A 13632-nucleotide genomic window follows, 5' to 3' on the forward strand; every position below is an offset into this window, starting at 1 on the left:
GGCCCAACTTGACTCGCCCTCCTGGTTTCTCTCCGTTTCTCTAAGGAAGTCCCTTCCTTGCCTTCCCAAATACCCGTCTGAAACTGAAACGCCACATGGGAATTATGTATGTGATCCCATATCCTGTTTGTCCACACCATGAGCTGTGCTTACAACCTAAACTAATTCTTAGAAATGTCCTCTGTCACTACATGTTAGTGACATCAAAAACATGATGGAAAGATTTCCTGTGTTCACTAGTTCTAGTGAAATCATAAACACATTCTAAAAAGAATGTGGGTATTTTTAACTTTTGGTGATAGTGTAAAATGGGTAATAACAGATCGGTCACATGTTACACACTTCAGTCGATATTGGGCGAGGTATATAACAGGCGGTCGATCCAATATTGCCCATTTTACACTATCGCCAAAAGTTAAAATTACCCCAAATGTGTTTATGATTTTTACATTTCCTGACTGTGCCACCATCTCTTTGCAATCAGAGGGAAATACAGTAGCACTATAATCATCCAGTGAAGTACAAACTAAGCATGCATTTGAGAGCAGGTGCAGACCTCTGTCTCCAATCACTCGCTCTCCTTCATAGTAGTTTGAACACCAGTATAATTTGGTGCTGCCCACTCACATCACACAAATGATGCCAATTAAGTTATTCTTAAATTGGCGATATATTGCATCCTAAAGTCATTGGAACCAATGACATAGGGAAGAACAGGATGGAGGCCTTACAAAGGGAGAGTGAGAAGTTAAGTGTTAGATTCCAGATAGTCATTTCAGGATTACTCCTAGTGTCATGTGCTAGGCCAATTGGGGAGAAGTGTATCAGACACATCATGTGTATGTCTAGATGGATGCTGAAGGGAGGGTTCTGGATTTCTATGGCATTACGATGAGTTCTGAGGCAGAAGGAAGCCCAACACACAAGATGAGTTTGCCTAAACCAAACTCCCCACTGAAAGGATTAAAAAAAAATAATCCTTTCATGGAATGTGGGTGTCACTGGCGAGGCCGGCATTTATTGCCCATCCCTAATTGCCCTTGAAAAGGTGGTAGTGAGCTGCCTTCTTGAACCGCTGCAGTCCGTGTGGTAAAGGTTCTCCCACAGTGCTGTTAGGAAGGGAGTTCCAGGATTTTGACCCAGCGAAGATGAAGGAACGGCGACATATTTCCAAGTCGGGATGGTGTGTGACTTGGAGGGGAACGTGCAGGTGGTGTTGTTCCCATGTCCCTGCTGCCCTTGTCCTTCTAGGTGGTAGAGGTTGCGGGTTTGGGAGGTGCTGTCGAAGCAGTGGAGGAGGATTTAAACTCATAAGATGGAGGAGAGCAAGAATAAGCATAGGGCTGGGGCAAAGCAATCCAAAGAGTAAGCTTGAGGTGAATGGAGAGATTTACATTAGAACATATAGGAGAGCATTTAAGGAGTAAGATAGTGAAGGAAAAATTAAGAAAAGAAATAGAAGGAAGTGGAGGCATGGTGGAATGTAAGTCTCCTGATCCAGGTACATGTGGGGGGACCTGTAAACTCCAGCCCAGGTTTGTTTTGGATACAGACGGTGCCTCAGGTGTCATTCAACCTCCATTTCGTGGCCCATCTGAAACAGCCAGAACATTTGGAAACGGGCAAGAAATGCACGTGCACGTGCATCACTTTACTGAAGAAAAGCAATTCCTTCCATAACACAAAAAAAGGCAGAATTCTCAGCAAAAGCAACTAATGCATGGGGCAAAATGCAACAACGTTTACCAGAAGATGCAAAAAAAAATTCTGCATATAACACCAATATCTACCTACCTTTAAGAGGCTTGCTTGAACAGGACAGACCCCAAGATCCCTGAAGCACCCATTTCAACTGGGCAGCACTACGCTGTGGGCAGTCCCTCACCACCAGTTCAAAGATCGGGCGAGGGGCCTGATATAAATAAATATACAATTAAAGTGAGGGACGCGCATGCTGGAAGCGCGGCCTCATTTTTGGCCCTGAAATTGTCAATGAAGAAATTGGGTGCACTGCAAATCGGATATGTACAGGCAGGAACTCGATTTCTCAACCCTCTTCCCACGCCAACCACCACTTGCAGGCTCTCCACCTTTTGTGGATTGTTGGAAAATTTACCTTGGAATGTTTTAACACAAGTGACGATTGAGACAGAAACTTTACGATTTAAGAAAGAATTGGAAAAGGAAGAATGTAAAAGGATATGGAGAAAGGCTAAGGAAATGGGATTAGAGTGGGCAGCTCCAGGTGAAGAGCTAACACTGGCACAAACATGACAGGCCTAATGACCTCCTTCCGTGGTGTAAATTCTATGATTTTATAACTTTCATAGAAATGAAACAGCTGTTGATGATTCAAAGCAGTCCGCTCTTTCCTCCTGACCTAGCGATAACTGATCACAAACTGAAAGGAAATCATGTGTTCTGTAGTAACAGCACTATCGTTTTATACTACACTCCACCTGCCAATAAAAACACTGCAATGACCGGACATCAACTTCCTTAACTCTCCGATGAGCAGTGCCTCATAATCGTTGTTCCAAAACTCATTTATGATACTCCAAGCTCCAACAAATATAAAATAGCACATTTACTTTAGTCAGCATAATATTCCGAGGTTATCATGTAACAATGTTCTAGCACATTAATAACTTTTGGTTTACTGCATTGTAAAATGCTATTGAAATGTTTGTGCTGTTTTAAATCACCAAATCATGTAATTCATAAAGACACAGGGGCAGATGAATAATGTACAACCCATAAATCATTAATTCATTACAGTGGACATGAGGCAATGTTAGATACTTACAACAACAGTCTGGTTACAGTGTCTAGCGCAGCCGGAGCTCCTACTATAGATAACATCATCAATTGATGTATCATGCACACAATTTCGTTCGTACGTTTCCTGCAGATACAAAAGGTTTGAATAAAGTTACTGTACAAATCATGCACCTCTCATAACGGATGGGCAAAGGTGATTTGTAACGTTTAAATCCTGAGTGAACCCAATCACTCGATCATTGTGTAACATCGCAAAGTAATTGTGTTAACGGGTTCACAAATGATATAAATATTGTAATCTCCCCGTGACAATTATGTGTGCTCTTTATACCAGAAGGCACTTTATTGCAGTTTTTAACGTTTATTTTCTATAACTTCTAATGGGCTGAAATTGTGGTGTGCGACATTAGTACATGTATATGAAATTCTTCTATGAGACATTAATCTGATTATTCTAACACCTTCGTTAAAATAGCGGACAAAAGAATTTCATATTAATATATTCCATCACTTGGAACGATTTCACCCCACATAAGCATTAGAAGGGAAAAAAGAGTGGAAGCTCACTTATGAAGATGGAACAGTTCTGTATAGTAGTCATGTGATGTAGTTTCTTGATGAGCCTGAAGAGGAAATGCTGTCATTTTGTTTGTTTTTGGAAGTGACATTGGCCTGGAATTTGCTCCAAAAATAACGGACAGCTGAACACCGCTGGCCATTATTTAAGGGCAAATGGAAGAGCAACTTCCCGCAAGCATGCATGTGCAGTCAAATGCGCAAATCCGGAATTTGCTCTATGAGGTTCCCTGCTCGTTTGAAACCTGCGCGGGAAACATAGCTCACTGGTGAAATGAAAGGACCAGCGTGAAGTTGCTGCACTGTCCAGCTGGAAACAAACTAATCGACACAGAAAAAGCTACAGTGGGTTTTTTAGGTCTAAACTAACTTTTAACGGCATGGTAAGTCTGAATGACTGCCAAACCTCTCTGGCACTGAAAATTTACTTTAAAAAATGTGGAGTCTCATTCCTTCCGATTTTAATTGTTGGAGATTTAAACAAAAATGTAACTTTTTTTACTTTTTATTTGACTCTTTTATCTCTGTCTTTTAATTCAATATTTCTTCCCCTCTCTTTATTTTGCTTTCTCTAACTGCTTTTCATAGAATCATAGAATAATAGAATGGTTACAGCACGGAAGGAGGCCATTCGGCCCATCGAGTCTGTGCCGGCAATCCAGCTAGTCCCACTCCCCGCCCTATCCCCGTAGCCCTGCAATTTTTTCCCTTCGAGTACTTATCCAATTCCCTTTTGAAAGCCACAATTGAATGTGCCTCCACCACCCCCTCAGGCAGTGCACTCCAGATCACAACCACTCGCTGTGTAAAAAAGTATTTTCTCATGTCGCCTTTGGTTCTTTTGCCAATCACCATAAATCTATGTCCATTGGTTCTTGACTCTTCCACCAATGGGAGCAGTTTCTCTCTATCTACTCTGGCTGGACCCTTCACGATTTTGAATACCTCTATCAAATCTCCTCTCAACCTTCTCCGCTCTAAGGAGAACAACCCCAGCTTCTCCAGTCTATCCAAATAACTGAAGTCCCTCATCCCTGGAATCATTCTAGTAAATCTCTTCTGCACCCTCTCTAAGGCCTTCACATCCGTCCTGAAGTGTGATGCCCAGAACTGGACACAATACTCCAGTAGTGGCCGAACCAGTGTTTAATAAAGGTTCATCATAACCTCCTTGCTTTTGTACTCTATGCCTCTATTTATAAAGGCCAGGATCCTGTATGCTTTCTTAACTGCTTTCTCAACCTGCCCTGCCACCTTCAACGATTTGTGCACAAATGCCCCCAGATCTCTCTTTTCCTGGACCGCTTTTAGAATTGTAGCCTTTAGTTTATGTTGCCTCTCCTCGTTCTTCCTAACGAAATGTTTCACTTCACACTTTTCTGCGTTGAATTTCATCTGCCACGTGTCCGCCCATTTCACCAGCCTGTCTGTGTCCTCTTGAAGTCGATCACTATCCTCCTCACTTTTCACTACCCTTCCAAGTTTTGTGTCACCTGTAAATTTGGAAATTGTGCCCTGTACACCCAAGTCCAAGTCATTAATATATATCAAGAAGAGCAGTGGTCCTAGTACCGGCCCCTGGGGAACATCACTATATACCTCTCTCCAGTCCGAAAAACAACCGTTCACCACTAGTCTCTGCATCCTGTCACTTAGCCAATTTCATATCCATGCTGCCACTGCCCCTTTTATTCCATGGGCTTCAACTCTGATGATAAGCCTATTATGCGGCACTTTATCAAACGCCTTTTTGAAGACCATATACACATCAACCGCATTGCTCCCATCGACCCTCTCTGTTACTTCATCAAAAAACTCAATCAAGTTGGTTAAATACGATTTGCCTTTAACAAATCCATGCTGGCTTTCCTTAATTAATCCACACTTGTCCAAGTGACTGTTAATTTTGTCCTGGATTATCATTTCTAAAAGTTTCCCCACTACCGAGGTTAAATTGATTGGCCTGTAGTTGCTGGGTTTATCCTTACACCCTTTTTTGACAAGAGTGTAATAGTTGCAATTCTCCAGTCCTCTGGCACCACCCCCATATCTAAGGATGATTGGAAGATTATGGCCAGCACCTCTGCAATTTCCACCCTTACTTCCCTCAGCAACGTAGGATGCATCCCATCCAGACCGGGTGACTTATCTACTTTGAGTACAGCCAGCCTTTCTAGTACCTCCTCTTTATCAATTTCTAGCCTATCTCAACTACCTCTTCACTTACTGTGACTTTGACAGCATCTTCTTCCTTGGTAAAGACGGATGCAAAGTAATCATTTAGTACCTCAGCCATGCCCTCAGCCTCCATGCATAGATCTCCATTTTGGTCCCTAATCGGTCCCACCCCTCCACTTACTACCCATTTACTATTTATATGCCTATAGAAGACTTTTGGATTCTCTTTTATGTTGGCCGCCAGTGTATTCTCATACTCTCTCTTTGCCCCTCTTATTTCCTTTTTCGCCTCCCCTCTGAACTTTCTATATTCAGCTTGGTTCTCACTTGTATTATCAACCCGACATCAGTCATACACCCCTTTTTTTTGCTTCACCTTACTCTCTATCTCTTTTGTCATCCAGGGAGCTCTGGTTTTAGTTGCCCTACCTTTCTCTCTCGTGGGAATTCATCTAGACTGTATCCGAACCACCTCCTCTTTAAAGGCCGCCCATTGTTCAATTACAGTTTTGCCTGCCAATCTTTGATTCCAATTTATCTGGGTCAGATCCATTCTCATCCCATTGAAATTGGCCCTCCAGCAATTGTGTATTTTTACTTTAGAGTGATCCTTGTCCTTTTCCATAGCTATTCTAAACCTTATGATACTATGATCGCTGCTCCCTCAATGCTCCCCCACTTACACTTACTCCACTTGGCCGATTTCATTCCCTAGAACCAAGTCCAGCAATGCGTCCTTCCACGTTGGGCCAGAAACGTACTGATCGAGAAAGTTACCCTGAACACATTTCAAAAACTCCTCCCCTTTTTTGCCCTTTATATTACTGTTATCCCAGTCTATATTAGGATAGTTGAAATCCCCCATTATCACTACTCTATGGCATTTGCACCTCTCTGTAATTTGCCTGCAAATTTGCTGCTCTATATCCTTCCCACTTGTTGGTGGCCTGTAGAATAACCCAGTAGTGTAATGGCATCTCTATTGTTCCTTAACTCTAACCAAATAGATTCTGTCCTTGACCCCTTCAGGACATCTTCTCTCTCCAGCACTGCAATATTCTCCTTAATCAATACTACCAACCCCTCCCCCCTTTCTTTCCTTCCCTATCTTTCCTGAACACCTTGTATCCAGGAATATTTAGTACCCCATTTTGCCCTAGATACAGGAAAGTAGCTCACTCTCTTCTACCAAAATCTCCTCCCCGTGACCTCCCATTGAGAAAGTCATTGGGCTTCTCACAACACCTCTCCACAACAGCACGGCTGACATTGGTGATGTATCTGAAGGCTTATGGATACAAGCCATGTCCTTCCACTCTGCAGCACATCGTAATGGGCTTCAATGCACTCAACCACTGCAGTGCCTTTATTTGAGATATTTTAATGTGCCTACTGTAACAATGTGGTATTTTGTGGCACAAGTCTCTGTCTTTGGTGTTCAAGTTGTAAGCCTGAGGAGAAGTTGCTATTCTTACAGAGTAGAGCTGGTAGAAGAACATTATGGTCAATCTTTCTCAACAAGAGTTTTGATTTGGTCTTCTCAGTGCTAAATATAACACTCCATAACCCTCATTTTCCAATTTATTATTGCCTGCGGTGATTTGGTCACTGGTTTTCTTTTAGATGGGGTGTTGATTACTCTGAGGAGGATGGTATTATCAGCAGAAAGAATACTACTTTTAATGACATCTACCAGATTAATGTTGAATATGAGAAACATGGTGTTACCAAGCACGCATATTTGAGGGACCCATGCATGTGTTATGATAAAGTCTTTTAATTATGACCCAGGTGTATTTTCTAAGAAAGTCATATATCCAGTTTTGCAGCTCACCAGATACGCCATATCATTTCAGCTTCTCAATGAGGCTAGGATGCCATACCCTACAGAAGGTTCCAAAAATGTAGAGCATTATTGTTCCGGGCATCCAGAAAATTACTCCATTCAGGCTTGTGACATTGAAACTGTCACTATTCAATCTGTTTGGTCTGAAGCCAAATTAGCTACCAGACAGTCGGGTACGGTGACTCACATGTTGCAACAACATTTTATTTAAAATGGTTTCCATGAGGTTTTGGCCATTTGACATTAGAAACATTGGTCTGAATATGATTCCTGACCTGTTTTGTGTTAGCCGACCTCAGCCACAGCCGCAGTGGAGGTGCTACAACTGGTCTCATTGGTCCTGGGCTGGGGAGGAGAACGATTAGCCAGAGTTCCCAGTCCTGATTACTGTCGAGTGAGTCAGCATGTTCAGGAAAGGAGGAGAGAAGAAAACTAGCCAAAAAAAAATTGGCTGGTAGTTATCAGAATATTTTAAAACACACGTATTCAAGAGTTTCTAAAGGGAATTGGATATATACTTGAAAAGGGAAAATTTGCTCTGGGGTAAGAGCAGGGGAGTGGGACTAATTGGATAGCTGTTTCAAAGAGCCAGCATAGGCATGATGGACCGAATGGCCTCCTTCTGTGCTTCTATGATTCGACGATTCTAAGACCTAAACAACATTATATAATACAGGCAATAATATGTACCAGTAAAAATATGAATGCAAAAGTTAACAAAAAACAAACAATTCAAAAAATTCTGCATATATTTTATACAACAAACAATGTCGGTAAGCTTAAGGCTGAAATTCAACTTTGACACTCAAAGTGCTTGAGTTTCTCTTGTGGTTTGGAATTTACTCAGAAGGTCAACTCAATCAAATTACAACTACAACTCACTGACCGCTGTTATTCTATATGTGATGTGTGTCAGAATAATTGAAATATTCAGAATTACCATTGGCGTGCTTCCATCTGGGCAGTGGCTATCATTCAGTGAGGAGCAGTCTCCGCAGGGAGCCTAAAGAACATAGAAGATTAGAGCATCAAATTTACCCGGAGGCCATTACTAATATGCAGGTTTTACATTATTGAGTTGATTTTGTGATGCCCCATGCCATCGCCAGCCAGTGCATATTCGAAAATTGTGGGCATGCTGCCCAGTGCTAACAAGACTGGCGGATCCACTGGGGTAACAATTTGTTATGGCCCATTTTCCAATGCACAGCTGATGGCACTCTCCCAGCGCGTGCCTGAAGCAGGTGAACCGGGGCTCGCCCGGATCATTCCTGAGGGCTCGCCTTGCTGGCAGCAGCCCTCCGGTAAGTCCTGGAAACGGTGGGGGGGGGGGGGCAGAGGGAAACAACAACAGGAAAGGGTAGGATCATGGGCCAGCAGCAGCCCTCAGGAGTGCTGTGGAGGCAGGAGGAGCACTCCTGCTCCTGGGATATATTAGACGTACATGAGCACGGATCCAGGTAAGAAATCCAAACTAGGCTGGTTTAATCAAACTGGGCCCAAAAACCACAATTTGCATTTCGTTTCAAATTTTCAGATTTTTGTTTTTCTCAATCATGAAGATTGTTTTAATTTGATGCATTGGTTCAGTATCCTTTCCAGGTAGAGAACAAAAAATAATACCATGGGCTCGATATTAGGAGGGAGGCGGGTTGGCAGCGGGGGGTCGACTGGGCGCGTGGGTAACGCGCCCAGTGAATTCGGGGTGCTCCGCACACTATCGCAGCCTAATTGAAGGCACTTACCTTGGCTTCTGGGTTTCGCGCTGGAAAGCTGCGCAGCGGGCGGACTGCGCATCAGCATCATTGGCTGGCAGCTGGAAAGCCCTATTTAAAGGGCCGGTCCTCCACTGACTGATGCTGCAGAAAGGAGCCAAAATTACAGCATGGAGCAGCCCCGGGGGAAGGCTGCTCCCAGGTTTAATGATGCCTCACTACAGGTCCTACTGGATGGGGTGAGGAGGAGGAGGACAGAGATCTTCTCCCCGGTGGACGGGAGGAAGTGGCCTGCCTCTGCCACCATGAAGGCATGGCTTGAGGTGGCAGAGGAGGTCACCAGCACCACCAACATATTGCGCACCTGCATACAGTGCAGGAGGCGCTCCAATGACCTAAGTATGTCAGCTGAAGTGAGCACACTTACTCATTCCCCTACACTCCTTCTGCACTGCCAACACTACTCTATCACATCACTCCTCACACCCACTCAAAGCTCATCCTCATCTTACCTGCACTTACTCACCTCGTCAGTACTCATCCCACCACTACCACTTAACCCAATGCTCATACAATCTCATGGCTCTGTCTCATACTCACCTTCTCATGCATCTCTTTCACGGTCAGCCTCACCTAACCTGCCACTACTATGCTGCAGCCACAGGGCATGCATCACATATGTGCAGTAGGAAGCGTAAGGCAAACGTGTCATGAGCATGAAGGGGATGCACAAGGGTGTTTGAGGGTTTGTCATGGTTTTTACTTATATTTAATTTCTGATCAACTCACATTACATATTATATTGTCACCACTACTGCCACGTCTTTGCAAATCTTGTCTGGTTTGTGCAATAATGCCCTTTCCTGAGGATCACCATGAAGACCCACAACTGATGCCATCCGTTGTGTCACTGCAGAGTGGGTGTCGGTGTATTTGCAGGGCTCTTTTGTGCAGACGACTGAGAGACGTCGATGATGTCCCCGGTGGCACCCTGGAAGGATGCGGAGGAGAAGTTGTTGAGGGCAGTGGCGGCTTTGACAGCGACAGGTAAGAAGATGGTGCAGGGCCAGCCGGGAGCAGCTTGGCATGAAGGAGGCTGCCGATGTCCACGAGCCTCCGTGTGCACTGCTGCTCAGAGAGGTCCAGGAAGCTGAGCCTTGGTTTGTACACCCTGTGGCGAGGGTAGTGCCTTCTGCGACGCATCTCTCTCTGCGGTTGCCCTCCCTCCTGCTGTGCAGGTGGATGTGTCACAGCACTGTATTGTGGAGCTCCACGTGTCAGACGTGGATGGCATGGCCGGTGAGGCTGGTGATGCAGTTCGTCCTTTGAGGAGGTCATGACTGCAGCTATGGTGGCCCCCATCTGGAAGATGTACGTTTGAGGGGGTCCGCAAGGTAGGTAAATGTGTCTGCGCACTGGGGTAAGTGTGCAAGTTTGTGAATTTTATTGTTAGGAGGAGGGTGGTGGAGGCCAAACTTTGTCCAAAGTGACAGAGTGGCCTCCTGCAACGAGTAAGGGTCTCCCTCCAACCCCCACACACCTGTCAAATGGACCTGTCACACGTCCATTTCAACTGGGAGTGTTTCCCCTAGTACGGGAAACACGCTCAGTTGAGTTGAAAATCCCACCCCTCCTAAAATATCCCACAAATCAGGTCTACAAACGACCTGAACTATCTACTTAATTAGTTTAAGTGGGATGCCGTTGGCTTTAATTGCCGGCAGGAGTCCCGCATGCGGGTGCTGCACGTACAATACCGTGTCATCAGATAAAAGCAACCACTGCATTGTATGTATTAACACGTCAATCATTTTAATGATCCTGGATACTTTCTTTGGTATTCCCATTAAAAAATAAATGCACCTAAACCTATTGCATTAATAAATCCTTCATGCAAAATGAATTATTACATGCTGTATAAAATATTCAAGTTAATTTTACCATATAGTGTTACATGGCTTTACCGTTACTATGCGATAGTGAATTTCGTCACATCTTTTCGGCAAGATGGGGATTATTGAAGGAGGAATAAGGATGCCGTCCAAAGTGTGAATGATGCCGTTTGAAGCAACAATATCCCTTTTATATAAAGGAACTCCCGTGTCACCCAACAGAATCTGGCCCTGTGAGAAGAAAGAGAAGAGCATTTTATTCAATAAAACTCATGCTAGATTTAGGATGACATTACTTAGTAATACTTTCTAGATTTTTGACGAGCTGATTATGTTGTACCATATCCTCAACCAGAATTTTTCAAAAAAGTATTACTGTGCCAGAATTGCCTGACATTTTTATTTTGCTTATTTCAAAATTTTCTCATTAAAATTTTAAGTTCCAGAAATAATATTTGACACTGTTCTAAGGATTTATGAGATTTCAAAATAATAAAATGCAATCTCACTTTATTCAGTGATTGATGGACTCTGGGCTGTGCTGGGAAATGAAATACTTTACTGTTTCGAACAGGCAGTATCAGCACCGTGCATTCACATGTGAAGTACATACAGACTAGGTTTAGAAGAAACTTCTCCTACGCTGCCTAACCTCAGAAAAGTGCCCTCAGTGGCACTAGTATTTTGCACACCAGACATTCTTATGGACTTTGAGTGAGATTGCCAATATGTGTCAAATTACAGGCAGCTTCATGACATGGAGCCATTCCCACTTCAAACTGAATTCAGATTGGTCAAAGGCAAGACCCTCACAGTGAGCTAAGTGTGAGGATTGTCTATCTATGAGTCAAGTTCAAATTTAAATCCCTGAGGTGAAAGACCAGTCTTGAAACCCACTGCACCACTTGTGCCTGAGGTAAAGTTAGACTTTCTTGGGGTAGATTTTAACTTTGTGCGACTCTGTAAAATGGGTGATAGTGAATTGGCAGCTCGTTTTACACCTCTCCTGATTTTTATTTCCATTGACTTCAATGGACGGGCTGTCGTTTCACTATCACCCATTTTACATCATCGCACAAAGTCAAAATCTACCCCCTTGTGTCGTTTGGACTTTTTAAAAAATAAGGTAGATTAAATTTCCGTTATTTTATAATTATATCTTCAAAACTGGATCACAACAGATTAGAATAGAGTTTGTGTTTATTTTAGTGAATATTTTTCAATTAGTTAAATTAAACTTGTGAAAATGTGCCCATTGTGTAGAAAAGATACAGTTACAGATTTTTTATATAAAAAAGAACCTTTAAAATCTTTCCACTATCTTTATACGCTAAAGTTGCCAAATGGTTGTGCAACCAGAATAGTAATTTATGTTATGTAAAGATAACCTGATGTAGTCAAAGTGGAAAAATTGCCTCAAAAAGAAAGACTTGCATCCACATAGTGCCTTATCATGTCTATGAGAAATATCACAAAGTACTTCACATAAATTAGTTTCGAAGTATACTTACCGATGTTAAATAAGCAAAGTCAGGTGAGATTTGCAACTATTGCATAGAGCACCATTTAAAAATCAAAGACATACTTCTGGCAGTTCATGGTTATTTCTTTTTGACCATATGAATTAATACATATTTTTCTTGGCTTCATCTGCCCAAACATTGTACTTACATTAGTGGTAACATTAATGGATATTATCTGGTTAGCCTTTGTCAAGATTCGAGGCATGGTCGATAATCTGTCCACTGGCAACTAGAAAATTAAATGATAAGTTATGGAAATGCCTTTTAGAATCACAATGTGTAGTAATCAAAATGCTAAGAGCAACAGTCTGGTTTATTTACAGCAGTTTCAGCTGCAGCTGAGCTTCTTCCTCAGCCTTACCCTTGTTCATGTCCCGCTGCTGCCAAGCCTGGCCTGCAGACCTCTTGATAGTCGTCACCAGTGCCACTTGGCTAACAAAGAGTGCGCTTGCAGGTCAGTAACAGCCCTGCCAAGTTTCGCTGCCATCTGAGGTGTAGTAGTATGCCACCATGAAGCGTTCAACTTTAGCAGCTCAGCCAGTGACTGGCAAACTCTCCCCGTGGGAGCGGAAAATTCAAACGTCAGATTAGACCAGCGTTCGAACATGTAACCCTCCGATCCAGGGCACAATATTCTAATGCTTTACCTTTTCTTTCAACATTTCCATAAACATTTTAAAGAAGAGAGCTGCTTACACTGCCAGATGTAAAGATATGATGTTTCACAAGTTCTTGAAGTTTTGGGCGACCCTTATTTTAAAGAAAACAAAAACACAGAGTTTACATGGAAGTACTGACTAGATAGGAAGTTCGACAATTAACTGATAAATTCCAGAGATTATTTAATTGCTTTCGTTCTTCTGTCAAAAAAGCAAAAGAATTTTTAGATCCCATTTTCACTTGTAACAATTATTACTGGTCTATGCTTCCCTCTTTTTCCATTATTTTCAATCTACAGAAATCAGCTTGCTGTAAATCTACAGCCCAGGATATAACATATTCACAGCCTGTGTTATAGACCAAGTGGAAATAGAAAATATTCCTCTCAATTGTTGAACCTAAAGTTGATTGGGCTCTTTGTTAATTTTGGAACCAGTTTCAGTCCAAATGCAATCTATTTC

General features: G+C 42.7%; 1 protein-coding gene across 1 annotated transcript in view; it reads right to left on the reverse strand.

Moving 5' to 3' along the window:
- stab1 (stabilin 1) overlaps nucleotides 1–13632 on the reverse strand; it is a 187077-nt gene that overhangs the window by 124970 nt on the left and 48475 nt on the right. Inside the window, exons 16-20 of the mRNA XM_067998609.1 lie at nucleotides 13208–13261; nucleotides 12660–12740; nucleotides 11061–11219; nucleotides 8322–8384; nucleotides 2807–2905 (exon numbers count right to left, since the gene is read on the reverse strand). Coding sequence (XP_067854710.1) covers nucleotides 2807–2905; nucleotides 8322–8384; nucleotides 11061–11219; nucleotides 12660–12740; nucleotides 13208–13261 — 456 coding nt within the window. The remainder of the gene's footprint in view (nucleotides 1–2806; nucleotides 2906–8321; nucleotides 8385–11060; nucleotides 11220–12659; nucleotides 12741–13207; nucleotides 13262–13632) is intronic.

This window comes from Heptranchias perlo, chromosome 17, assembly GCF_035084215.1.
Source record: "Heptranchias perlo isolate sHepPer1 chromosome 17, sHepPer1.hap1, whole genome shotgun sequence".
Classification (NCBI taxonomy): Eukaryota; Metazoa; Chordata; class Chondrichthyes; order Hexanchiformes; family Hexanchidae; genus Heptranchias; species Heptranchias perlo.